The 27,476-nt window shown below is 48.0% G+C and overlaps 7 protein-coding genes and 2 non-coding genes across 9 annotated transcripts; 3 read left to right on the plus strand and 6 right to left on the minus strand.

Moving 5' to 3' along the window:
* Nucleotides 1–2,628: 2,628 nt before the first annotated feature.
* Nucleotides 2,629–3,696, minus strand: AWJ20_4321 (short-chain dehydrogenase/reductase; the record flags this gene model as incomplete). The annotated part of the gene is made up of 1 exon (XM_018881389.1): nt 2,629–3,696. The coding sequence occupies one exon, from the start codon at nt 3,694–3,696 to the stop codon at nt 2,629–2,631; it is 1,068 nt and encodes a 355-aa protein (XP_018733983.1).
* Nucleotides 3,697–6,093: 2,397 nt separating this feature from the next.
* On the minus strand, nt 6,094–9,309 carry SLN1 (Sln1p; the record flags this gene model as incomplete). Its single annotated transcript, XM_018881390.1, has 1 exon — nt 6,094–9,309. The coding sequence occupies one exon, from the start codon at nt 9,307–9,309 to the stop codon at nt 6,094–6,096; it is 3,216 nt and encodes a 1,071-aa protein (XP_018733984.1).
* Nucleotides 9,310–11,477: 2,168 nt separating this feature from the next.
* On the minus strand, nt 11,478–11,559 carry AWJ20_4323 (the record flags this gene model as incomplete). The annotated part of the gene is made up of 1 exon: nt 11,478–11,559. It is a non-coding gene; the product is annotated as a tRNA-Leu (tRNA).
* Nucleotides 11,560–13,116: 1,557 nt separating this feature from the next.
* On the plus strand, nt 13,117–14,730 carry AMD2 (Amd2p; the record flags this gene model as incomplete). Its single annotated transcript, XM_018881391.1, has 1 exon — nt 13,117–14,730. One exon carries the CDS (start codon nt 13,117–13,119, stop codon nt 14,728–14,730), a length of 1,614 nt encoding a protein of 537 aa, XP_018733985.1.
* A 93-nt stretch (nt 14,731–14,823) lies between these two features.
* On the minus strand, nt 14,824–14,905 carry AWJ20_4325 (the record flags this gene model as incomplete). The annotated part of the gene is made up of 1 exon: nt 14,824–14,905. It is a non-coding gene; the product is annotated as a tRNA-Ser (tRNA).
* A 2,142-nt stretch (nt 14,906–17,047) lies between these two features.
* AWJ20_4326 (uncharacterized protein) lies at nt 17,048–17,659 on the plus strand (the record flags this gene model as incomplete). The annotated part of the gene is made up of 1 exon (XM_018881392.1): nt 17,048–17,659. One exon carries the CDS (start codon nt 17,048–17,050, stop codon nt 17,657–17,659), a length of 612 nt encoding a protein of 203 aa, XP_018733986.1.
* A 210-nt stretch (nt 17,660–17,869) lies between these two features.
* Nucleotides 17,870–20,686, minus strand: sad1 (spindle pole body protein Sad1; the record flags this gene model as incomplete). The annotated part of the gene is made up of 1 exon (XM_018881393.1): nt 17,870–20,686. One exon carries the CDS (start codon nt 20,684–20,686, stop codon nt 17,870–17,872), a length of 2,817 nt encoding a protein of 938 aa, XP_018733987.1.
* Nucleotides 20,687–21,720: 1,034 nt separating this feature from the next.
* AWJ20_4328 (uncharacterized protein) lies at nt 21,721–23,085 on the plus strand (the record flags this gene model as incomplete). Its single annotated transcript, XM_018881394.1, has 1 exon — nt 21,721–23,085. One exon carries the CDS (start codon nt 21,721–21,723, stop codon nt 23,083–23,085), a length of 1,365 nt encoding a protein of 454 aa, XP_018733988.1.
* Nucleotides 23,086–23,302: 217 nt separating this feature from the next.
* On the minus strand, nt 23,303–26,572 carry OSH3 (oxysterol-binding protein related protein OSH3; the record flags this gene model as incomplete). The annotated part of the gene is made up of 1 exon (XM_018881395.1): nt 23,303–26,572. The coding sequence occupies one exon, from the start codon at nt 26,570–26,572 to the stop codon at nt 23,303–23,305; it is 3,270 nt and encodes a 1,089-aa protein (XP_018733989.1).
* Between the last annotated feature and the right edge of the window lie 904 nt (nt 26,573–27,476).

Here is a 27,476-nt window from a genome sequence, read left to right on the forward strand (position 1 = left end):
CTGTCTGTCTGTTGGCGGCTGTCAGGCTCGTTTCCTGATTCCAGCTGCCAGCGGGTCGTGGTTTCGCTAGAATATTCTCAGAGCAGTTCCAGCTCAGTTCGGTTCTGTTTATTCAATTCAGTAGCTCAGTTTAGTTCAATTCAGCCTTTCTGCTCTATTTTGTGATATTGATGCTCTGATGTTCTGATGCTCTGATGCTTGATGATGTGATATGACCAGTGATTGACGCTAGTACCGACAATGACTCTCTCTGTCTTTCTCTTTCTTTTTCTTTCTTTCTTCTTTCTGTTATTATCTTATTTTTTATCTTTTTCCTAAAGAGCCAGGGATGCTTTCTTCTGAATGTTCGTCGAAGCGCTGTATATCGCTTCTACAGAAAGTGGGACGAGCGAGAGCCAGCTGCTGACTGCCCACTTACTCAACTGGAACAAATTAGTAGCACCAGCAAATGCCTTTTTCTTTACTGGTAGAATTCCGAATTCTGGCTTGAAATATCCCAACTTCTGGCGGTCCGCAAATGCTAGATCAGCCACTTGAATCTCGTAGCACTAACAAATAACAATCGAAAATCCACCACAAGTTCCCGGATGTTAAAACCAAAATAATGTTATAACCAATCTGTTTCAGATCTACCTTTTCGTCTGTCACCCGCTACCCACGCTGGCTCGCTGACTCTGCAGACTATCCTATCCAGGCCAACTGCTGCTGCCTGCCTGCCTTTCTGTCTGCCTGACAAGTCCGGTTACCGTAGCTGCAGTCCTAACCCCCCACCATCCACCACCGTAATCGGCCTGTATCTCCCACCGGGACGACCGCCATGCAGTTATAAATAAACAGACTCTACCGTGAAATCGGCTTGGCGCCGGCGGGTCTCCTTGGGGGGTCAGGCTGCCTCCGGCGGCTGGGGCTCCGCCCCAGACCCTGGTTGCTCCTGCTTCGCAGGAGTTTTTCGGGGTTGGAGACGAAACCGACTCGAGCCGAGCGAGAGGAGCAGCGGGATCTAGGGCGGGGCCCCAGCCGCCGGAGGCAGTCTGGCCCCCTCGGGTCCAAAGCCCAAATCCTACTGGTACATATGCCATGCACGTCGCTCTGCAGCGTGGACAATCAGCCAGGCCAAACTGGGTGGCCTATCCCATGCCCCTCCCCTCCACCGCCAGCGGGGCCTGCTTGTAACGGGCTAGCGGCGGTAATCACGCTACAGGGCACCGGGAGGGGGAGGGGGTCTGCCTCCGGCGACTGGGGCTCCACCCCAGACCCTGGTTGCTCCTCTCGCTGTGCTCGAGTCGGGCTTGAGGGTCGCAGCAACTCCTGCGAAGCAGGAGCCACGGGGTCTGGGGCAGAGCCCCAGCAGCCGGAGGCACAACCTGTCAGACATAGCTATCCTTCGACCTTACACAACCCAGGGCCCGTGGTTGCGGTGATGGTGGTGGAGGAGCATGCAGCGACCGCCGCGATCCGATGGCCGGCGTGGTGGGGCGGTGGGCAGGGCGATCGAGGCCAGTGGGGGGATGGCTTGCTGCCTCCGGCGGCTGGGGCTCCGCCCCAGACCCCGTTGCTCCTCTCGCTCCGCTCGAGTCGGTTTCGTCTCCAACCCCGAAAAACTCCTGCGAAGCAGGAGCAACCAGGGTCTGGGGCGGAGCCCCAGCCGCCGGAGGCACATCCCCCTCCCGTGCCGTGGGGGACCACACGGACTTGCCAAACTGGGTAGGATACGCACGTACCGTAACCGTACGAAATGGCTAACCACGAACAATTAAAATAAAAATAATTAAAAATAAAATAATAAAATAATATAATTTTGGGTGGATGCATTTTAAGTGGAGAAAGCGTGGCCTGTCAGTTGTTGGGTGGACAGAAAGAGAGGGGGAAATACGAAAGTGACTAACGGTGTCCGGGATAGTCTGACGCTGATGCTGATAAATCACCGTCTCACTACCAAAATTGCACCTATCACCCAGGTGACCGGCCCGTAACCTTCTCACTGGCGAACCGAGATGGTTCAGCCCAGAAATTTTTTTTTATTTTTTTTTCAGGCTCCTCTCTTTTTTTCTCGCTATTGCATACGAACCCGCTCGCCGACCTCTGCACCCGGGGGAACTCGCCGAGCTCACGGGTGCGGGTGCCTGCCTCCGGCGGCTGGGGCTCCGCCCCAGACCCCGCTGCTCCTCTCGCTTCGCTCGAGTCGTTTTTCGTCTCCGGTCCCAGCAAAAACTCCTGCGAAGCAGGAGCAACCAGGGTCTGGGGCGGAGCCCCAGCCGCCGGAGGCAGATTCCCCCCCTCCCCCTCTGTCCCCTGGAACCCCCCAAAGCGGCGGTGCATGACCAGTTAAATTAAAAAGTTAATGCACAGCGTATATGCACACATCCTGGCCGGGAACGGGTGCAATCGTCATGCGCCATGCACGTTTAAATGAACAGGGCTGCACGCACCCCGCTGTCAGCCAACGTCGGTGCTGCCTCTGGCGGCTGGGGCTCCGCCCCAGACCCTGGTTGCTCCTGCTTCGCAGGAGTTTTTGCTGGGACCGGAGACGAAAAACGACTCGAGCGAAGCGAGAGGAGCAGCGGGGTCTGGGGCGGAGCCCCAGCGGCCGGAGGCAGCACCCAAACACGGAAGAAAACGAAGAGTAAATTAAACCCGTTGGACAGGAACTTCATACTTGACCCCTCTGCCACCGCACCGGATGCGTTCTTGGAGCCAGTTGGGGTAGGATCGCAGGAGCGAGATGGGGAACACGGCGTCGGGGAGAATGAGTTGGGCGCCGCGGGTCGAGTATACTTGGTTGACGACGGCGGTGGCGATATCGCTGGGGGTGAGCTCGCGGCACACGAAATTGTTCATGTTTTGGAGCCCGTCAATGAGTCGGGTTCGCACCCAGCTGGGGTGGACACTGGTGGTTCGCACTTTGGGTGCGTTGTAGATTGTGCGGAGTTCGGTCGCAAGTGCCTCGTGGTGGGCTAGAGCTGCTGCTTTGGATCCGCTATAGGGACTCATAAGTTGGGGCGAAATGAAACTTGCAATACTGGCAATGGTCACGATGTGACCGTGGTTGTTCTTGACCATGTCGGGAACAAACGCTTTGGTAGTCCAGTAATGAGCAAGAACATTGACATCGTATGTCTTGCGGACATTGGCTTCGGTTATGCTCAAAATAGGCTGGCCGGCTCCAATACCGGCATTGTTAATAAGCACAGTGGGAGATCCATGGTCAGCACGGATCTTATCAGCTACTGCGTATACAGCGTCAGCATCGGTGATATCGGCTTGGTAGAAATAGGTATTAGGAGGCAGCACTTTAGCGGGCTCACGGTCCAAAATAATCACTTTGGGGTTCTTGGTGGCAGCAAACTCGTTGGCCATGGCAAGACCAATACCGTTAGATCCTCCGGTAAGAACCACGATTTCTCGTGACCAATCGTATGTGTTATCAGAAACGCCATTGTTAAGAACTCGACTGTTGAGCCAGCCATTGACAATACGAAGAGCACCCCATGCAAAAAGCACTTTTAACACTACACCGAGCTTGGAATTGGCAGAGGTGATCTTTTCAATCAATGGCACCAGGAATTTCGGGACCTTGGCAATAAGGTTGTTCAGTTGTTCTGGAGACAACGACCGAAGTCCTAGAAGTGCACCAGTCAGCACGGGATTGAGCGCGGTGCGTCGGATGAGAGGGAGGAAATCATTGACAGTAGCCATTTTGCGTTGTTCTTGAATATATCGTCAGTCGACAAGGGCACTAAAGTAATCAGTCAATTAAATCACACAAATCACAAATCACAAATGAAACAATGAAAAAATCACTCAACGAACCAAACGAAGTTGACCAGCTGACAAGCGAACCAACCAGACGACAAACTTGCCGAAGATTCAGTTAACAGATAAAAGCCGAGAGCAAGCAGATGAAGCGGCACTCAGAACCAATTGACACAGAAATCAATTGGGCAAAAAGCACGGAATAAATAAAAAAAAAAAAAAGTCACAAGAAAAAAGTCACCAGTCAAAATCTGATAAACCTGAAAAAATAACAAGGCGCCAACTTGGAGATGGCAACTCAGTTTATATATAAACGCAATGCAACTGCATCTACCCTCGATAAGGTACACAAATGCGTCAAGTGCGCTATATCGCAGAGAGACCCCTCCATCCACGCTCGCTCACACTTCTCGAAAGATCAACAGCACATGCCGAGGTTGACGACGCCAGCTTGCGGTGGATAAACAATCAGCAAAACCTAACTCCCTGCGACCTTGCGGAACACACCGAGCAACCATCGGGAATTTCATGTGAACATCCCCACCTGTTCCGGCGGCTGGGGCTCCGCCCCAGACCCTGGTAGCTCCTCTCGCTTCGCTCGAGTCGGTTCTCCCCCATGGTAAATAATATTATTATTTAAATAAAAAATTTTATTTAACTATACTTCAGCAAATTCCTGCGAAGCAGCAGCCACGGGGTCTGAGACAGAGCGCCACCCTCCCCCCCTTTAGCACCCCACACTTCGCTCGTGAACAATGCACCCACTACCCCGCAAAACGCACCTAACACCTAACACAGTCCGGCCCTAATAGGAGATTACCCCTGTCTGCACAACTAACTTCGACGATCCGTGGACTAACCTTCCACCGAAAGTGCACCCCTCCTCCCTCTCTTGGCAATAATATCACCCGAGCCGAGCCTTTCGCGAAGCGAGTACAACCTGAGTCTGGGGCGGAACCCCAGACCCGTGGTTGCTCCTCACGCCCTGCTCGAGTCGATCCGCGTTCGCGGCTACGAGAGATCGTGCGGCTGATGTGAATGGTCACGTGAAGGCAATGGGGTGAGTGGGATTGCCTGTTTGGGAAATGGGGACAGTCACAAATTTCTCGCACCGCGCCGAGAGAGAGACTACTCTTTTGAAAGTACCACTCAAGTCTGGTCGTTCCTTCACCACCTTTCGACAAATCCAACATCCGACGACAAGTTTAGGTCACCAAGCAAAATGCAAATGTAGGTTTGAGGAGTATAGGATCGTGGAGATAGAGAAGATGGTTAAGATATCGGATTGTATGAGATGTGATTATTTTGTTTGTTACGGGCCTCGTCGACTGGCTCTGTTTGCGACTGGAGTGAAGAGGAGGACGATGTTACAGAGTCGTGAAGAGCTGTATCAAGGGGGGAGGTTGGTAATCGTTTGTTTTGTGGAATGAGCGCTTGGATATAATTGACGACGCGAATTTTAGGAGCTCAGAGGTTTCTTTTGACGAATGTATTTGGATTACAAAGACGGAATTAAATACTCGACTTACTTTTCAGAAGGAAAAGTCACTTAGTAATAGCATACTCTCAAATCCAGATCGTCTACCATTCTCTTTATTCCTCTTATTTATGACAATACTAACATCGCGCAGTTTCGTCAAGACCCTTACTGGTAAGACCATCACCCTCGAGGTCGAGTCTTCCGACACCATTGACAACGTCAAGACCAAGATCCAAGACAAGGAGGGAATTCCCCCAGATCAACAACGTCTTATCTTCGCCGGTAAGCAACTCGAGGATGGCAGAACCCTTTCTGACTACAACATTCAAAAGGAGTCGACTCTCCACCTTGTCCTCCGTTTGAGAGGTGGTATCATTGAGCCCTCTCTTAAGGCTCTTGCTTCCAAGTACAACTGTGAGAAGTCCATCTGCCGTATCTGTTACGCCCGTCTTCCTCCTCGTGCCACCAACTGCAGAAAGAGAAAGTGCGGTCACAGCAACCAACTCAGACCCAAGAAGAAGCTCAAATAAACAACTCGCCCCAAAATCTGTGGCTGTGGAACTTCTTCGCTTGTCTGTTGCTTCCCTTCACATGTATATGATTTTCGTAATGATATATATATCTTAAAAAGTATTTTCGAATCCTGGACGGGGTCTGCCTCCGGCGGCTGGGGCTCCGCCCCAGACCCTGGTTGCTCCTGCTTCGCAGGAGTTTCGCTATGCTTAAGTCGAGCGGCACGGTCCCAGAAACTCCTGCGAAGCAGGAGCAACCAGGGTCTGGGGCGGAGCCCCAGCCGCCGGAGGCACGCGGGTGGTGCACCGGAGATAGTCCGATAATACATTAGGTTACAAATAAATAAGTCAGTTGGGGCTGTCGAGCGGTTTGGTGAAGACCGGTTCGTGGAGGAGGATACCGGGACAGTAGGTCGAGAGGGCATTGTGGAGCTCGAGTCGCATGATGGGTTTGGTCAGGAGCGAGTTCATGCCGGCGCTGAGACAGGTCTCGCGGGTCCGGTCGTCAGCATAGGCTGTGAGCGCGATGATCGTGTAGGGGTACCCGAGAGTACCTCGAATGATCTTGGTGGCCTCGATGCCGTCCATTTTCGGCATTTGTACGTCCATAAACACGATATCATAGTGGATTCCCGACTTGATTGCGTCCTCTACTTTCGATACCACCTGCTCTCCGTCTAATACACACTCGATATCCTTGATTCCTTCGAGACGTAGAATCCGTTTCATGATTTCTTGGTTAATCAGGTTGTCTTCGGCCACGAGAACTCTTAGTGAAGTGGCTGTTAACATCTCACCAGAGTTGTCCGGTAAGGTCAGGGCTGGTGGCGGAGGTGGTGGTGCCATTGATGTCACGGTACCTGCACTGGCATCAGCAACCTCACCTCCAGATCGTGCTCGTGGTCGTGGTAAAAAGTATCCTTGTCCAGTTGGTGTCGAGGGTGTCTTTTCTTTACTGTTCATGCTACCAGTTCGTGGCACAGCCAGACTCCGATTCAGATCTTTTGTGATAAGTGTTGGAGGTTGTAAAGCATTGGCATTGGCGGTGACTGTGGTTGTGGTGACTGGACTTGTTACGGTCGTGGCAGGTGGTACTGGGTTGGATGGATTCGAGAAACTCGAGTCTCGAGTGCGGTTAATTGAAGGTGCACTTCGAATCGAGTCTCCTGTGGCAACACTCACTCGTGATAAAGAGGGTGCTAAGTCAAAACTGTGGCTCGCAGGAATCATGTTATTAACGCGGGTTTGTAACGGCACTCTCAATGTGAATGTGGACCCAGTTCCAACTTCAGAACGTAGCGTGATGGTTCCTCCAAGAACATCTGTCAACTGTCGACAAATGGAAAGACCCAGTCCCGTACCGCCAAACTTTCTTGACAATGCTTGATCTCCTTGGATGAACGGTTCAAACACTTGGTTCTGGAACGACTGTTCAATACCAGGACCAGTATCTTCGACCTCGAATTCAAATATCACTGGACTATTGTTAACTGTAGATATCAACAATCCTCCATTTGCATTCGACAAAGATGTAGCCATGGGTCTTGTTCGAACTGAACCTCGTCTCGATCCTCCTGCACTCAACACTGAGTTTGGTTTACGAGATTCCATGCTTTCGCGAGCACTTCCTTCTTGAATAGCTCGGTCAATATTAGACAATGTTCTAGTCGGTGGGATTAATCCGTTCGATCCACTACTGCCTCCAATACCACCCCCAGTACTGGCAGTTCGATCAAGAGATGCAAATCCCTTGTTATTGGGATCTACTGGTGAGACACCTCCCGAACCGCCGCCATTAGATTGAAACATCCGACTCCGATGAGTACGAATAAACAACTTGGATGCTGGTTGCGGTGATTGCGAGCTCGAATTGTGGTCCGAATGGGGCTGTGAAACCCCTGCTCCCTCCATGCTAGGTCGGTTGATGCTACTAGCGTTGACGGTCGTAATTTGATCTAAAGGTGGTGGCGAAATTGCTGGTGCTGGGACAATTGGCATTGGTGCCTGTGGAGGTGAAAACGTTGTTCTCTGTTCATCTCCAACCAGTTTGACCCGAAGTTTGACCTCGCCGCTAGGTTTAGTAAATTTCAATCCGTTCGAGAGAAGATTCATCAATACCTGCAATATTCGGCTAAAGTCGCCATATAACAGCATGCTGGACACATTTGAAGGTGTCACCGAGTAAGAAAGATTAATATTCTTCTCCACGGCCTGTGGGTCATAAATAGTTCGTAAATGCGAAATGATATCACTAATGGTGAATTCCTTTTCATCCAATGTGATGTTGCCGACTTGGTTTTTAGAGAATGTCAACAAATCCGTCAACAATTCTAAAAGAACCTCGCCAGACTTGAAAATAACTTTGAGCGATCTTCTCATCTTTGAAGGGTCTGTCTCGGTTAGCGACACAGCCGTCATACCTAGAATACCATTTAATGGAGTTCTCAGTTCATGTGTAATGTTTGCAATAAATAATGATTTAGCCTCGTTGGCTGATTCTGCCTGGATCTTGGCGGCTTCTGATTCTCGAGTTCTATCCCTCACTCGATCTTCAAGGTGGAAATACTGTTTAACAAGCTCATCGACCATTCGGTTGTATGTTTCTGTCAAGTCTGTAAGTTCGTCTCTGAAAAAGCGCTGTGATTCACGCACTTTCATAGGCACTCGGAAATTCGACTTGTTGTGTACAAGCTGTGGTTTGATGGTTGTTTGCTTAAGCGGCATTGGCGGCTTTTCTGAAATGATAGTCATGCTACTGCTGCTTTCTTTACTTCCGGCTTCTTTTATCAGTGTAGTACTGTCGTCACCGTTGCTGGTACCACTGATAGCACCATCGCTACCAGTAGCACTACCGCTACCGCTACCACTGCCACTTCCACTTCCACTGATTCCATGATCAGTACCAGATTCTGTTGGCCCATCTGGACCACTGTCTCCTCTAGCACCAATTACACCGGCCGTCGTATCCACAGCACCACCTCCACTACCACTTCCACCTCCATCGGGCCCTCTATTAATACCCTCATCATCTTCGTCGACAGCACCAGGATCCCTTTTATCGTCGAGAAACCTGAGCATTGTCTGTTCAGTAGCCATTCGCAGTCTGTAAATGGGCTTGACTGCAAAATGAGCCACGGGAATAGTGAGAAGTACCATGAACCCAGCAATCCCCACAGCAGATGCAATGACAATATTCCGGAATTTCGTCGTCTCCGCGTAGATATTGCTATGTGGTTCCTCAATAGCAATGGCCCATGTCGTAAATTCGAGGTTTGCTTGAGCATATCCCACTGCTAAATCGTCTCGCAGTGGTGTCTTTGTGTTAATCTGAACGCCACTAGCATTCGAGTTCAGCGCTTCTTCTAGTACTGGGTACTGTCGAAATCTATAAAGCTTTTCAAAAACACCTTCTGCGAGTTCTTCTTTGGTAGGGTTAGTTGGTGGAAGCAGGTATCTCCACTGGTTATAGTCGTTTATAGTGGATAAATTAGCCACATCCACAGCCCCAGCAAGCACCATACGACCCTGACTGGACAGACCAGTGGTATCGTTAATGACTTTCATGAACTGTTCTGCACTAATCACCAGTGTCAAATAACCAGATAGATCAGGTTTCTCCACCAAAACCGTAGTATTTCCATACACTGGAAGACTAATTGAAAAGAGGAAATTCGGCGAGCTGTTATAGGGCCCTGAAAGACACCCTCCATTCAGCAGAAGCGATGCAGGAGGTGCACTTGACGGGCTCAGTGGCAGTAATTCCTTGTTGATATCATCGAAAGAGTCAATAGTACTGGAATTTGTCGCTGTAAACAGAATATTAAAATTCGGGTCGTAAATCCCCACTGCACCAATATCACTGAACGTTCCCAAAGTCGAGTTGAAAAACAGGCCTAAATCTTCCCAGTTGGAATTGGTATTATTTCCTGCCCGATACCTGCTCAGCGACAGCTGAACCTGGTCACGAGTCGTGAGCCAATAGGCCTGGTAATACAGCGACAAGAACGTCTGCACGATCTGCGACGACTTGAGAACAGCCACTACTTCCAGACTCTCCTCGGTCAACGAGATGTTGTAGTTGGTCGTATTAACACCCTATTTCTGCTGTTAGTGTCTGAACCTTTGGGTTGGGCAAATGCCTCCGGCGGCTGGGGCTGCGCCCCAGACCCCGTAGCTCCTGCTTCGCAGGAGATTGCCAGGACCCTCGACGTGACGACTCGAGCGAAGCGAGAGAAGCCAGAGGGGTCTGGGGCACAGCCTCAGCCACCGGGGGAGGCACACCTTCCCCGAACAAAAAAACTTACTGTGACAATGGCGAGAATTATCAGGGAGAACACGACCACCAGACAGATCAGGATAATCAGCTGGAGCCGAATACCAAGATGGAACGTCCGCATCTTTGTCGGAGAAAGGTCGCGATGACCGTCGGACGTCCGTAGCAGCAGTCGAATCAGCTGGTTTTTGCGGTGAAAATCGCTAGTTCAAATGACCGGTTGTATGTGGACAGTTTAATGGGTCAAACCATGGACTTTTTCTGTTATTTATCCCTTTTTTTGTATTGATATTCGCGATTGGACAATGCTCGTAAGTCTTGATTCCGGATTTGAGCACAAAAATCTGTCCAAAAGACCCTCTTCTCTATCTTTTCCGGGCTTGTTTGATAAGTTAAGAACAGCCTGGGTCAGGCAAAGCGTTTTTCCAGTCGTTATTGCCCTGTTTCAACGGAATTTACGGCGTCTGAACTTCGTCTGAGACACTTTGTACTGGTATCGACGTCAAAAACAGCATTTATCGACTATATAATCGGGGCAAGGGTCTGCCGATTACATAGATGCACGGCGGAACTGGCCTGTTTCCTGATTTAGCATCACCGCCAGATAAAGCAGCGGGGTATGCAACCCTGCCAACTACAGCTTAGTAGAGATAGCTGAACGAATCAAGCTTGTCGTAGTGGATTTCTGACAACTGACAAGTGTTGAGCCTTATTACAGTATTGGATTAGTGTTGAATGAGCTATCGTTAGAATTCAATTCTATTGGTGGTTTTCTAACGGAAGATTATAGGATTCAGAAAGTGCTGTAAGAGCTCCCAGGTTTTTCAACGGTAAAAGCAAATCGACCAGTTCGAAGTTTCGAGAAAAAGTTATCAGCTTTTAGCAGGGTCACGTCAATCAAACCCAATGAAGAACCTGTAACCAGACTAGGACTAGTAAAGTAAGTATCATTATACTAATAATCTAGCGTTTTAAAGAGATTACTAGTCTATTCAAGGAACATGGAACAGTTGATTAACGCTAATAACGCTAAGATTGAACCATGCAGCTTCCAGCGACGATACCAGTACAGCTTACAGAGGTATGCAGACTGACCCGCTTTCCACGGTTAAGATTGGCTGGTTCTATGCACATTTGCAAGCAGAATTACGAGGCTTAGAATGCACCGCCTGGTTTCCATCCAAACGAAGATGCTGATGTAAAAATCTATGTTCTTTTCACCGTAATGAACAGTGAGTAACTAATCTTGGACATGCTGCAGACACTGGATATTATTAATGCTGTTCCAGTACTGGTCGGTCTGTTTAAACTTTTGATGTGGCAGCGAAATTAAGAATGAAAAATGTTCTTTTAGTGTTCTGTCGATTCAAGATTCAATTTCAGTATTCTATTTTATTCTCCTGAATAATGCTCATGCTCATCATCGGATGAAAAAAATATGGACAAGAGACAAAAATAATGACACCCGAGGGATTCGAACCCTCGCCTCCGAAGAGATCAGGACCTTAACCTGACGCCTTAGACCGCTCGGCCAGAGTGCCAATTTCATGGTTTTGTCAGACATAGCTTCCTTTTACATGTCAACTCTTATCTTATCAGTCAATAGCAGGTAACCTAACCCTGGGATCCGAGATATATAAATACTCGTAGTTTCCCTTAGAAGTTAGAAGACTAAGCTTGGTTATCATTAAGTCTTCTTATACTAACTTCTAAGGTGAGTTTTCAATTATAATACATTAAGTCTTCTTATACTAACTTCTAAGACGGGTAAGGCCTCAACCCGGATACAACATATCCTTCGACCTTACAGGTTTTGTGAAAATTACGACACTGAGGAGTCTCATTCCTCTAACTAACCGACGGGTTACCGCGGTACGCGGTATGGTCACCCACCGGACTTCCCTCTCGTCCGATGACAGACTTTTAGGAACGACATGGAGAAGGACTGGGATTAGTTAACGAAAGTTTGCTAGTAAATAGAATTGTAATAATTTGAAAGAACCAGAATCCGGCCAAGGTCCTGCTTGACCCTGTCCCCACTGTTTTCCCCGTAGCTACCCCTTTACGCGGATTCCGATTCTTACAATTGGTAGCGAAACTAATTCACTGGATTCCGATTTGGATGAAATACTCGGCAGAAGAATAACCAACTCTGACACGGAGCCGGACGGGTTTTAAGGCGCGGTTAATACCATGGGTGACAACTCAATTTCCGCCGACAATGAGGCACTTTGGGCGGAGATTAGAAGGCTCAACGCCCTCATCACCGACCAACAAACCGCACTGAACAATGAGCCCCCGATTACATGGGAAGACAATCAGCTAGCCGTCAAGGACATGTACTACCCAATGGACCACTGGCAAAAGCTCCTCCACCAATTTCACACCATCCGCCAAACGTCCACTGTAGAAGAGTACGGACAAACCTTTCGTCGCATGGTGCTCCAAATGCGCGACGAATATAGACCCCGGCCGAGACACCTATGGATGCGCTTCGTTGACGGACTCCAAGCAGAACTCGGTGTCATAGTACGCCTCAGTAACGCGACTACCTGGGAGGAAGCCTTCCTTGTCGCCAATCGGGTCAGCATGAGACCTGATTCGTCCCTCTTTCAACATGCGGCCAACCTCATCTCCACCGCAACCACCCTTGCTTCGACCACTATAAATTGCGTAAGCTCTCTACCCTCGACCAACGCCCCAGGGACTAGGAATCTCGATGGAGACCTCGTCATGGGCAATTCCAGTCGTCTTCACCGTCTGACTGACGCCGAAAGAGAGACATTGCGAAAAAGTGACCGTTGCTTCCGCTGCCGTCGTCCAGGCCACTTCGCCCGAGAGTGTCCCAAGGGCCTTGTCCCGAAAAAAGGCCAGGGTCATTAACACGGGACGCCATAACAACCCCCCCCCCCCCCCCCCCCCCCCCTTGCTTTCTGAGACATACCCCTGAGAACTCCGCATTCGATGTTCATGTCACGTGCAGAGATGGCTGTTATCAGGCAATTAAGCGCCATGCGATAACGATAAGCGCCTTCTGGTGTACATATATGGGTCTGTTCCCAATGACATTTGGATATTGAGAAGAGACATTCAGCAGAATGAGTGAAGAGAATTGGGAATTAGTTGCTAAACAGAAGCGCCACTCTGTCCGGGCCGAGATCCCCTCGAAATGGATACTGGATAGCATTCCAAGTGCCGATGAAGAGCCGAATACTTTGGAGTATTTGGACAAGATAGTTACGAAAAAGACGTTATCAATTACCAGCAAGACAATGAGGGAGTTGATTAAACAGATTTCTAGTGGAGAGTTGACATCTTTGGAAGTTACCGAGGCATTCTGTGAACGTGCTGCTTACGCCCACCAGATCCTCAGTTGCTGCTCCGAAATCTTCTTTGATAGAGCGCTTGAGACTGCAAAGAAACTGGACGCTTATTATAAAGAGACAGGAAAAGTCGTTGGCCCTTTACATGGTATTCCGGTGTCTTTGAAAGATCAGGTCAATTTAGAGGGAATTGAGACGTCTATTGGATATGTTAGTCATCTTGGAAAGCCAGCTACCAAGGACGATGAGTCGGTTATTGCGCACTTACTCAGAGATGCCGGTGCTGTATTTTACGTTAAGACAACAGTTCCAATGGCTATGATGGCTGGTGATACTCATAGCAATATTTGGGGGTACACTTATAATTCTATTAACAGACATTTGAGTGCTGGTGGTAGTTCGGGCGGTGAGGGTGCTTTGATAGGCAGTCATGGCAGTTTGATTGGATTGGGTACTGATATTGGTGGATCGATCCGTATTCCAGCGGCCTTTAATCACCTGTTCGGACTTCGACCCTCTCACGGAAGGATTCCGTATTTGAATGTAACGAACTCGTACTCGGGTCAATCGGTTATCCCGTCTGTTATTGGTCCTCTTGCAAAGGATCTTGATGACTTGGAGGTATTTACAAAAATTATCGTAGACGCCGAGTCGTGGAATCAGGATCCCAAGGTGGTTCCAATTCCTTGGAGACATGTGTCACTTGAGAACAAATTAAGTTTTGGTGTCATGAGATGGGATGGTGTTATACATCCTAATCCTCCGGTTAACCGAGCTATTGAGATGACCATTACTGCACTAATCAAGGCTGGTCATGAAGTAATTGACTGGGAACCCCAGGGACATGCAGAGATCTTGCAAGTCACTGGCAATATTTATAACGCAGATGGATACAAGGAAATCCTCGATACTTGTGAAATCAGTGGTGAGCCTTCTCTGGTTCAAAAAGAGGGACTTGTTGCAAGAACTCTTAATGAGCACTGGTCTGATGCCGACGACAAGTATAGAATCCAGAAGAGATACATGGACTACTGGAACGAAACGAGCAAGCGTACATTCAATGGCAAGCCGGTTTCAGCCTGGATCCTGCCCGCTTGGGAATCTGCTTCATTCAAACCTTATACGCCGGATGCTCTCAGCACTTATATGGCAACGATAAATCTGTTAGATTACTCTGCCGTTACTGTTCCTGTGACATATGTCGACAAGAATGTGGACACACCATATCCAGATTTTGTGCCTGCCAATAAAATTGACAAAGATGTCCATGAATGGTATGATCCAGTCTCATTTGACGGAGCGCCAGTGGGTGTCCAGGTGGTAACGAGGCGTTTGGAGGAGGAGAAGGCTATTGCCATTGCGCGGGTTTTGCGTGACTGCTTGGCATAACTATTAAAATATAGATAAATAAATAGGGTCCTACCAAGACTGTGTTAATTAATTTAGGACGCGAGGTAATATTACCAACGAAAAAAAAAATGACGACACCAGCAGGACTCGAACCTGCGCGGGAAAATCCCAAAAGATTTCTAATCTTTCGCCTTAACCGCTCGGCCATAGTGCCTAATTTTTACTAGAAAATATTGGAGATCCTTCTAAGTTAAAATGGGGCAAAAAGGGACATTCGGCTTGTTTTCGTAGTTTTATTGGCTTAGTCGTAGTATTAACTATAATAATAGCATTTACGACAAAAGAACCAAGCAATGAATACCTGTAGTCAAGAAGTGTGTTTTATTCGATCGCATGCATGAGATGCCGTTTGCAAATCCACCCAGCTCACCGAAAAACCTAAATTCACCACCCATTATCCTTTGTTTTTATGTCTATATAATACCCAGATTTGACTGGTTTTGAAATCATTAGGTATATGATATTATTGTAGTTACTGGCGATACCCGATGAATTGGTGGACTAGATTTTTGGTAATTTTGTCTCAAGCCGGATCATATATGGCAATTAACCGCTTTTGATATTTCCAGCTCAGTATCGAGACTATCACATGTAATTCCGGTTCATTTCCGTTCTACGTGAAATATCCATCTTGGATTTGAGCTTCTCCCAATACTCAGCTTGGTTCCTATACTCCTATGTTTATAGTATTCAAGTTGTATAAGACACTGACGAGGGTGGCCCTTACCTTACCTCCAACGACCATGCACCCCTTCATTCCCCAAATAAGGAACTAAAGTTAAAGTTGAAACTGGTTAGCAATATAGACAAGAAAGGAGAAATTAGACCAAACTATCAGCAAACCAGTCCGTCATATGATTGACTTTGACAAGGAGCAAAATACGAAATTGGTGCCAGACAGCAGCAACCACGGTCTAAGGAACTCCTGCGAAGCAGGAGCCACAGGGTCTGGGGCAGCGCCCCAGCCGCCGGAGGCAGGACCCTTTCTCGCTGCACCCTGGCGTCGTTTAAATCACGGCCAAGTAAACCATTAGATCGCGAGCATCCACCCCGACTGGTCTTTTTCGCGCAATCGAGTCGAATATCTCAACAGAAAAGGTGGATGACACACTTGAGCTAACGGCCCAATTACATCCCATCTTAGTCAAACCCCAGTTTAATCAGCAAACCATTTACGCTGTTTAATGAGAAGTCGGTCAAATCGGCCCCAAATGCCGACGCTTTTTGTAATTTATAAGATAAATGACCCGATGGACAGCAATTATTGAGCCCGCAGGTCAATCTAGCCTAAGCGTGCATGACCGTTTAACCCTTGCCGCCAGGGGGTAAAAAAGGAGGTGTCAAAAATATGTAGAATGTGTGAGCACCATCGCATGCACTGAAATGGATTCAGCAGGTAAAGTCGGGTGAACACACCGAACAGACGTGGTTGGACAGCGGCAACGGCATCAGCGGGCCGCGAATGCGTTATAACGGTTGTAGCGAGAAAACTCTAAACTAACAAAAAAGTACCTTGTCCAAACGAGCAAATTGCACTTTCCGCTGCACTGACAGCCAAGTCGCGACAAGAAATTTCGCCAAAATAAGACAAGTTAAAAGGCCATAGTACACGGCACTAATGTACGCCTTGTCATCCGACCAGGTCAACCATTCGCGAGATTTTGTCTAATAACATGTATTCGCATGAATTGGCATGACTTAGCATGGTTTGGTAAATACTGGATATTAATTTAAACGATCGAGAATTACTATTGCTAAATGCTGGGAGATCCATTTCCATCGAATCGTGCAACTGCCCATACTTTATAGGTCATTTATATAAGTGAAAAAAAATCGACAGTTAATAATCATTGCTGATAAAGATACCCGGTACAAATATAGAAATACAATTCCCTAATATAGTCAATCTCCACAAGTCGGTTGTACATTTGACCATGCATTAATCCGCATTAACAGGCTAGTATCGAAAATCATTCCATAAATAACAGCAAAAATGTGTCAAAGCGCTAATCCGTGCATATACATGCAGACTCAATCATGGTCCAAGCTCGCTAAATAGCTAGACATAAATTAGCTATAACTTAAAAAAATTCATAAGATAGACCTTTCCAATTTAGGTCCTGCAAAGTGCCATGTACGTCGAGCACCCCCTTGATTCTACAATCGGCAAATCTATTTGCAATCCGCAGATTTCCTACAGCAGGATTATATATAATGCCAGGAGCCTGCACTCCTTGACTCCTGTATTCTGCTATCAAGAACACAATAACTGCGAGAAATATAATATACTGTCACAATGTTTGAGAGATTGGTACGGTCACAATCCAAGTCTCAACCAGAGATTGTGAAGCCCGGTAGGGAGGGTGATAAGAAAAGAACAGAGGCTCTCGAGGAACAGGTCAAAATCCTGTCCAGTACAGCTTCTGAAGCGGTTGATAGAGCCAGTGAGCTTGAAGAGGAGGTCCGTCATCTCAGACAAATAACCCGTAGTGGATCTTTGCAATCGTCATTATCGAGCTTTTCACATTCTACAGATGGATCCAGATTAAAGAGCTCGGGGTCTATGAACTCGTTATTTTCCACACTTAGCACCGACACTGCAGCTACTGCAGAGTTCGAAGATGATATCTACAGGAAAAACTCCGTCAGTGGAGTAACCAGTGATTTAGAAGTAGAACGTCAACGTAGAATCCTGGCCGAGAGGAAGGTAGAGGAGTTGTCAAAATCACTTTCCAAGGAAACCAACTCAAGAATCCAGCTTGAAGTTAAATATAAAGCACTTGAAGAGTCTGCTGAGAGACCAGACGAATCACAGGAAAAGCGTTTGCATACTTTAGAAGTCGCACTCAAAGCAATTCTCAACGCTCGCAAGGAGTTGAATTCTATAAGACACTACAAGTATGTCTAGTAGGACCAGACTAAAATTCAAGAGCAGTGTCTATAGATATCTACTGGACACAAGCAAGCAACGACTTTACTGCATATAACGACCGCTACGACCGATTAATTTATTTTCCTCTCATCACTAATATACCTTCTCCATTTCCCTAGCCAATAGTCATCTCATCCTTAGCAAATAGTCATTAATTAAAATACACATCAATACATCACATCATTATCAAGCAAGAGCATCATCATCACCAAATCCGGCCTCGTCGCCAACTTCTTGTTGCTCATACGACGTTTCGAGTGCCTTTGGCTGGGTTCCGGGTGTCTGGTCCTGGCCAATTTCAGCAGAGGCCCTGGACGGGTTACCAAATGCCAACAACCGGTAGATACAACTGGCTGCTGGGTGTCCCCAATTTTCCTCAAAGTGGAAGGCCACATTCTTAGCCCTTAATTTTTGGTGTCGAACCGCAAGAGGTAGCTCGAATACTTGCAGAGGTTCATCTGCAAAAACATTGTATTCGAACGAAACGACCTCAACATATGATGATGGCAAGCCCACATTTTTCTGCGGAGAATGTCCAAGGAGCTGCTCGAGCTCTTGTCTCTTAGCAGGATCAGGAATCTCGACCCAAAACGACACCAATCTGGGTGCAGTGCTGGGGTCAATAGCCGATTTGTGGAAAATATGTTCTACTCCAACCGAGTCCAATTCAACATCCGTGGGCAGCGAGATTCCCAAGTTAGCTCGTGAGCCTTTAATTGGCCAACACTTGCCAGGCTCCATGGTGGGCGTGAGAACATTGTCACTGCTGTGAACTATATATTTACCAATTCCAAAGAATCCCAGGAAAATGCGATAGTTTCGGTAGAAAAAAGGGGCATAGTCCAATGGATTGAAACTTGGCGAGGTGACGAGTTTATTAATTTTGGCGCCAATGTTTCGATCTGCGAAATTCGGTTTGTCAAATTTACGGGCGGGACGGTTTGCTTGTTTATAATTAGCCAGCCGGTAACTCAGGTCCTGGTCCATTTGCACCTTTTGTTCTCGCAACCGAGAGTCAACTGATTGGTACACGTCTCGAACATCTGTTTCAACTTTAGACAGTTGTTCTGTCAACTTATCATGCTGGTTGTTTAAAATTTCTTCGAAATAAGACAACGCTGATTTAAACTGATCCAGCGTCGCACTGGAGTCAAAGTCAGCACGCTGCTTTTCTAAAACTTCACTGACAATGCCGTTAATTTTCCCGCTGACTTGATCAATCTGTCTAGAAAAGTCTTCTTGTAACTGATTAATACCCGTAGCCAGCTTTCTTTCTAATCCATCCCATGAAACAAACTTATCAAGATCAATCTCGTTATTACTGTTAGTAATATCCTTGATATTTTCTAACGAAGAAGCGACCTCAGAAATACTCGTTTTCTGTTCATCCAATGCTCTATAGACATTCGTAAAGTCCTCAGCCTGAGCACTAATTATCTGCTGTAATCTGTATAGTAATTTACGATCCTCTTGCAGAACCTTATCAGCTTTCTGCGACCAGTCATCCTGGTCACTGACTTGCGAGCCGATTTGGGCCAGAGTCTGCGATATAGATTTGAGCTCCTGATGATACTGGGATTCCAAATCTCCAAAACTGCTCTGCAATTTTTCAAAACCGTCTTTGAGCCAAGCTTCAAGCGATGAATAATGGCTAGAATCATGCGATAGTTTCGATTCGATAGACATAAGACGACTCGACCACTGTTCCAAATCAATTGGAGGGCCGACAGGTGCCACAAACGGATCAGACGGAGACTGAGATGGTTGAAACGAGAAACCAGATTTGGATACTACGTAGACCCCGCCATATAGAGCAATAGCCAGCACAGCAACCGCAAGCACAACCTGTACCAGGCCAGGAGTTATCAAGTCTCTAAGCGAAATCCAAATAGTGTTGAATATTATCACTACCGATCTGTGAATAGGCTTCAATACCGACTTGACTGCATAAATAATCGTCTCTGCTGACAGCCCACCCTCGTCATTGTCGTCAATCTCAGTTGAATCACCCTCATCATTAAACGATCGATTGCTGATATTAGCAATAAGCTGGTTTGTACGCATGTTACCATTCATAGAGCTATTAATTTTCCTGGAGTTTCCAGGAGATGTCTTTGGTGACTTGAATGTTCGTCCTTTTTGGGGAGTTGGTTTGATCAGTTGTTGCTGTTGCGTTTTTTCAGTGTCCACATCACCCCAAAGTTGAGGCTTAGATCTCCGTCCCCATAGTCCAGTATTCTCTTGCACAGTAGTCAATTCGCCCTCATCCATTTCAGAATGTTTTTGATTGTCAGATTGATCCGAGCCTGATGCCGTGTCCACAGACTCCATAACATCCCCCTCCTCACGATACGGCATCTGAATTGTGTTTTGCGGCAGTTTTATAGGAGTCAATCCCCATTGAGCACCAATTGGCGAAGCGTCAGGAATAGTCTCCAGCGAGTTGAAATTAAATCTTGAACGGCGTTGTCGAGAACCAGGTGGTTGAGGATGTTGATGAGGCTGCTGCGTTGGAGGCTCTTCATATCCTTCAGACTCCCTCTGAGACAAATAAAACGGTTCTTCCTCACGTTCTTGAGCCTGCTGGTTCTGTTGGTTCTGCTGGTCCTGCTGGTTCTGTCCAGAAAAATCGTATCTGAACGAAGGAGATACTTCTGACAGTCTACTGGGTGTATCTTCTGCAGTTACCCCATTTCCATTCAAGCCCGACAAAGTTTGAGGCGGCGGGATCGAGTAAACACTGCCATCAACAATATCTTCATACTCGTCCTCCAACTCTCTAATATCCATTGGATTCAGTCTCTTAACAGGCGACAAAAAAGAGTCAGCTCCTTCGTTACTCTGAACACGATCAAACTGGCTGTTCCCGTCTACAGCAGCTGCGCTTGGACCATTAAACCCGTCAGTCAGCGGCCGAGCAGGCTGATTCGCTGGCCTGCCAAACCCGCCACCGCTGGAACTTCCTCCCTTCAACCGGCTGTGTATGGGAGTACTTCCGAACATTAAAAACGCGTTTGTTAAACAACCGTCGGTCAACTATCGAAGAAACACAAAACTCGACGAACCTCAATTTCCAACTAAATCCAGAAGCCGCGCCCCCTTCCGCGCTTGAAACGCGTCTATCACTTTACCCCTGAGATTACCTGCTTCTGTGCTGCGACCCCGACCGCCGGTCCACCTCATTTTTTTCCTGCAAAATTCATCTGTTCACCGGAGGGAGGTTGAATTGGGGAAGGGGGTGTGCCTCCGGCGGCTGGGGCTGCGCCCCAGACCCCCCGGCTCCTCTCGCTTCGCTCGAGTTGGGCGTCGGCGGGCTTGGAGGTTCTGCGGCTTTTGGCGGTGCGAAGGGCTCGCTCGACAACTGCAGCTGCTTCAGTTTATACTGGCAGGAAACAGATGGAAGAGGAGCCCTGTTGTAAGGGGACCCGAAGTTCTCTGCGAAGCAGAGCAATGGGGTCTGGGGCAGCGCCCCAGCCACCGGAGGTATCCCCGCACCCCCGCAGCCAAACCACTAAGAAGAAAAAGGTTTAACGGACGACGTTTTATGGGCCTGAGGTACAACAGGATCAGCCCGGGTTGCATCATTTTGGCATATGCGTTTAACGTGCAGATCCGCGATACGGCGTTAAAAACGGCCCTGATAAGTGTCTCAGGGATCACGAAAATTTCAGGACGCTGGGTAGATAGATAAGCGCATCCATGACTCAGACCCGGGTGTTGGTCTAAAAACGTCTGTTGTGCATCGACTTAGAGTTTTACTAGTGGAATTTAGACGGGTTCCCCGGTTTCGACTTATCTCCCAAGTCTGTTTAATGTCCCGAGAAAGACCCGTTTCACTCGTTTTGCGCCGTACTGATACTGATAAGAGATAGCAGTGGCCTCTACCCACAAAAATTGAACTGTTTCTGTGGCAGTTGGTAATAGTTCCATTTCTACAGGAGATAGAACGAGAGATAGGAAATTAAAAGGAGTTGAATTTGAATGGAAAAGGTACAGTGACTTGATTTCAGATCATCTACATCAAAGTTTTATGCAGAATGAGCATCTCAGTGGATCTCAAGCAGCATCGTTGGAAGCTGGGACTCTGTTTCCTGACAGTGGTCATTGTGCTATGGGTGGCTTCCGGGTTCATGGTTAATGCCATGTCCGATGAATATAGCAAACCCTACTTTATCACATACCTCAACACGGCAACATTCACCCTGTATCTGGCACCAACAGCGAGTCGGTGGGTTCAGAAACAGAATAGAAGAAAAAATAGACATAGACATGCCAGTGGCAGCAGCTATGACCATGGCTCCAGTATACTAGGAGTATCTACTTTCCAAACCATTCGCAATAAAATTGCAGAATTTGCGACTGGACGAGGAACCAGTCCGTCGTCGAGAGTTAATAGAAGAATGTCTCATCAGGGACTGTTAGACGAAACCATTTCATCTCCTGGACCATTGACTAGAGCTGAAGAGGCTCAAGAAGTAGAAATAGAAAGAACGGCTGTTTCTACCGAGAGCGAGGAACTGGAAGGGTCATATATCACATCGCCTCGAAGCCACGGATCTATCCCTTCATCTCCTCTACCTAAACCATATGATGATGAAATGGAAGACAATGATGACGATGGAAGCACCAAATATGCATTTACTACTCGAGAAACAGCTATTCTTAGTAGCCAGTTTGCTGTTCTGTGGTTTATCTCGAACCTGCTCAACAACGCGAGTTATGTATACACCAGCGTTGACAGCGCAACAATTATATCCTGTACTTCGAGTTTTTTCACTCTGATTGTGGGTAGTATATTCGGGGTTGAAAAGTTCAATTACACAAAATTAGCTGCTCTGTGTATGAGTATTTTTGGGGTCTGGCTCATCTCGCACTCGGACGAGAACAGTGAAAGCTCACCTCCTACCGCTCTCTATGGCAACTGTCTGGCTCTTGGCAGCGCCTTTTTATACGGTGTATATACTACTCTGTTGAAAACAAAGGTTGGAGACGAGTCTCGAATTGATACCCGTTTGTTTTTCGGGTTTGTTGGGCTGGTCAACATCATCGCGCTCTGGCCACTGCTCATCATCCTTCACTACACAGGCATCGAGACATTCGGGCTTCCTCACTCGGCTCGTGTCTGGGAACTTCTAATCATCAACAGCATCTCCATTCTCGTCTCAGACTTTTCATGGATCATGGCCATGCTCATGACCTCGCCCCTGCTCGTCACTGTAGGTCTCAGCGCAACCATTCCACTCGCCATGGTCGGCGAGATGGTTCTCAACGCCCGGTTCGCGACCGTCCCCTACTACATCGGTGCTGGTCTGGTCTGCTGGTCGTTTTTCGTCATCAACCGACAGGAGCAGGATTCGGCCCTCGAAGAAGAGCGGGCTGATAATCCTATTTTAGAAGCATAGTTCAATATCATTCGCATTTGTTTTGTCATTCCGGGAATGGGGGTCTGCCTCCGGCGGCTGGGGCTCCGCCCCAGACCCCGCTGCTCCTCTCGCTGCGCTCGAGTCGAGCGTCACAGTCCCAGCAACTCCTGCGAAGCAGGAGCAACGGGGTCTGGGGCTCCGCCCCAGCCGCCGGAGGCAAAGGCCCGTCACTTCAAGATCTTTTTATTAACGCTAACTACCACAGCTTGGTGAGACCCTCCCAGTTGTGGGCTTTGCGGCGAGACCAGTAGCTGGAGTCGCCGGATTTGAGGGTGAAATATTGCGGGTCGGACGAGGCCGGTTTGTCGAAGAAGGTGGGTTCCCATTCTATACCCTTTTCTTCCATGATTTTGCGACGTTGGCGCTGCTTTTCTTCGAGGTCGAGTTTGAGCGTCTCGGCTTTATCGATGGCGCCTTCTTCGTAGCATCGTTGGTCGGGACGCAGTCGGCTGTCGGTGGGTGCCGAGTGGCCGTCTTCGATGCTGGTGATTTCGTTGAGCGACGCTGCAAACTCGGTGAATCCGTACTTCTTTTGTGCCTTGGGGACGAGGTTGCCCACTTTCCAGATGATTTCTTTACCGTTGCCAGTCGACGTGATGTGGTCAGTCCATTTACCTTCGTAGCTCACTGGCCACAGGTTTCCTGATGCGTCGAAAGCTTTGATAGATACTTCTTCAGAGGTGCCTGAAAACATACCCCCTGCTTTGTACTCTATAACAGCAGTGCCGCCACGCGATGATTCTACCGTGACTGAGCCTACAGGTTCAACGTACTTGGTACCGGCAATGATGTTTCGAAGGAAGGTCGATGGTTGTAAGTATTCAAACACATCGCCATTTTTGTGGAATCGAATACGTACTGGACCACTGTCGGTCAGTTCTATACTCTTTCCCCAGTATTTTTGATGTGGTTGTGCTGTATATTGCAGGGTCCAGTCGGCAGACTCTACTTGAATGGCCATGATGGGAGGTCGGTGCGAGACTTTCTCGGCGAGTAATCTGAATCCTTTATCTTCTCGTACGAGTTCAAAGGTTTCTCCGAGTAGAGGGTTGAATGGTTTACGCAAAGCTCGTTCCTTGGATCGCTGACTTGCAACATATGACACAGCAAATGTAGCAACCAGCAAGGCACGCTCTTCTTCATTAATAGAAGCAGCTGCTCTGTCGAGGAGTTCAGAGTACTCGACAATTTCCGAAAGTTTTTGAAGAATGGTCAATGGTTCGTTACAGGAGACTGGCATGGTGATAGTCGACAAATCCTTGCCAACATTCTTTCGCAACAGACCGAGCATGCTAGGTGGACTTGATTTAGCTTCAATTATATCGCGTCGTCTGGGAACCTTTTCTAGTGGCAGAGGATACAAATCTCGCGACACTTCATCGTCAACTATAGACGATTCAGCAATCAAGCTTCGGCGATCGCGACGAATGCTGCTGGTGTCGGCTGTGATATTACCTTTTTCCGCCTCTTCTTCAGAATCAGCATCGTCGTAGATCTCATCTTCGCCTTCGTAGTCGCTGTCATTGTAATCGACATAGTGAACACCACCGCCAAATGTCTCGGATGCATCAAAGAATTGGTCATCAGCAGAGAAAATACTAGTCACATCCATTGATCGTCTTGATGGCGTAGCAGCACCTGAAACAGTTAATGGAGCACTGGTACTTCCAGCACTGGTAGCACTGGCAAGATTGTTTTGTTTAGCGAGTAGAAGTTGGAATTCGGCTACTAGAGAAGACAATTGGGTCGACAATTCCTGGATTCGCGGGTCTGGCTGCTGGACATTGGGTTGTGGAGCAAGATCTGGCGATGACGGGTTGGAATTGTTGTTATTGTTGTTCAAGGTGGTTGATAAGTCTTCTGAACTGCTAGTGGCAGCAGTCGAAGCAACTGGAGTAGACGAGCTGGGTGTAGTTGATTTGACCGAACTCTTTCGTTTCCAGAACGAGGGTCTACGTTGGAGTTGAGGTATAGCACCTGTTGACGATGGACTGTGAACCAAAGCCTGAGCAAGATCACTTGACGACTCGAGTTTTTTCACAAGTGAAGTAATGGTGTTCCAGGTGGTTTCATCAGTAGCTAGATGGGTGGGTACTAACCCACCCGACGACATTCCCCCAGTGGATGCCGTGTTGGTGGTTGTATAGGGGCTATCAGAAGATCGACTGATAGCATCAAGTTCAGAAACCCATGCTTTCCAGTCGTAATTAGACTCGGCTTTCAAACTCCATACTTCCATACCAGAATCAATGACTATTTCACGGGTACTTTCAATAGCGGAAATATCACACAACTTAATAGGCATTGATCCTCGCAGAAGAGATGATCGTTCATGGAGATAATAGTTGAGAAGCTGGTATTTACGATCGAGCACAAAGTATCTACGACCATATCCTTGAAGCTTCTTACGACGCTTCTTAAGAATAGTACCTGACATATATCGGTCAGTACTGACCCAAGTGGGACGAGGATGTGAATTTGAATGGCCAGAAGAACTAGCTGCAGGGTTCGTAAACCCAGCTAAATCGGATTCAACGCGATGTGACGTTTGTGGAGTTTGTGCCGAGCTGGCTGTATGAGAAGACCGTCGTCTACCATTATCATGGCCATTGCCATTGCCATTGGAAATGTTCGATTGACCAATATTAATATTGGAATTCGAGTTGTTTGACAGCTGTTCTAAAGGCAAAGGAGGTGCACCAGTGGAAGAATTAGCTATTTTACCATTTACAAACGAACCGTTTGCAGATGGACCCACAGTATGAATAGACTGAGCAGATGAGTCGGTTCCACTGACAGAACCAGCAGGAGCTGAAGAAGAACCAGATACACTGGCAGAAGCAGAGGCAGCAGCAATAGCAGCAGCGGCAGCACTAGGATTAGCATAGATTGATAATCTTCTAGACATAACTGTAGATACTGAACCGGATCTACCTTGACCACCACCCACTGGAACAGTACCCATACTCGGGGTTAAAGATCCATTTGAAGGAGTCTGAGGAGTCTGAGGAGCCGACGAGTTCAATGTGGAACCTGTTACAATGCTTGAAGTCTCTGAGAAGTTGAAGCCCAATTGTTCGATATGTTGACTAAACAGAACTCTCTTGGCAGTAGTTTTGGAGAACATGTTGTCAAACACAAGTGCATACATACCACCAGCATGGTCAGCAACATAATAATTGCCTTCCAATAACTCACCAGGTTCACATCTACCATGCCAAGCAACTTTATCCAGACCAGAATTCGCCAACTTCTCTTCAAAAGTCACTCCTGAAGCAGACGAAGTAGACCGTCTACTCCCATCGCCAATCGAGGTCAATGACGTAGTAGAATCTCCTGAATGACGACACAATCCGAAATTGACACTTCGTTTGGTCGGTTTGACCTTCCACGAAATAGTCGAATTACTAGGAGCATTCACCCATTTGATCAGAAACGATTTTGAATGGATTTCTAACGATTCCATCTCTCTATCATGTTAGATCGATCCAGGGGGAGCCAGTAGTTCACGAACCACCACCAGCTCATATCCATTTCACAAACCCCATTTCATTAGCATTTCGAATATCGCAAAAACCTCATTGCACTTACCTTTTTATACCTTTTCACTCGTAGAGACCGAATAACGTTGATGATTCCGTGTGAGATAGAGAGAAACACCACAGATCCCACCGGGTGTATTTATCGCCAATCGCCGAGTCTCTGGCAATGCACCTGAAGCTGGCATTTGGTTAGGGTCCAGGGTACATGCAAAAACGTGCATATCCTCAACCCCAGAAACGAGCCCGCCCTGATATTTTACCGAGGCACTCGCTCGCATCTGACCAAAATAGTTTAAATAAAAACCAGCCAATCACCGCAAAGCCGGGTGGGTTTCGGTCCCGCCAAAAACCCATTTCGTTCCACCGCTCACGCGACCCCACTCCCGTCCACAAACCCTCGGCAGGCTCAAACAACCGCCCTAAAAAACCATCCCACGACATTCACCTTTCCACAAACCTCATCTCAGGGTCCAATTGCAGCTGTTCTCTTCCGATGAGACTCTGCCGTTCCGGAGCCGACACACGCCAACCGTCTCGGCACGCCATTAACACCAGGAACCGGGTCCACAGTTCCTCGGGAGAAAACCCTTCGACCGGTAGCCGACTACCACGGGTTCTACTAAGGGGGGGGGGGGGGGTCTGCCTCCGGCGGCTGGGGCTGCGCCCCAGACCCCACTGCTCCTCTCGCTGCGCTCGAGTCGGGCTTCGGGGCGTCCAGTTCTCCTGCGAAGCAGTGCGAAGCAGGAGCCACGGGGTCTGGGGCAGCGCCCCAGCCGCCGGAGGCATGTCCCCGAAGCAGAATTTGGTGGGACCCGGGTAGACCGTTGG

The sequence above is a fragment of the Sugiyamaella lignohabitans genome, chromosome C, assembly GCF_001640025.1.
Source record: "Sugiyamaella lignohabitans strain CBS 10342 chromosome C, complete sequence".
Lineage (NCBI taxonomy): Eukaryota > Fungi > Ascomycota > Dipodascomycetes > Dipodascales > Trichomonascaceae > Sugiyamaella > Sugiyamaella lignohabitans.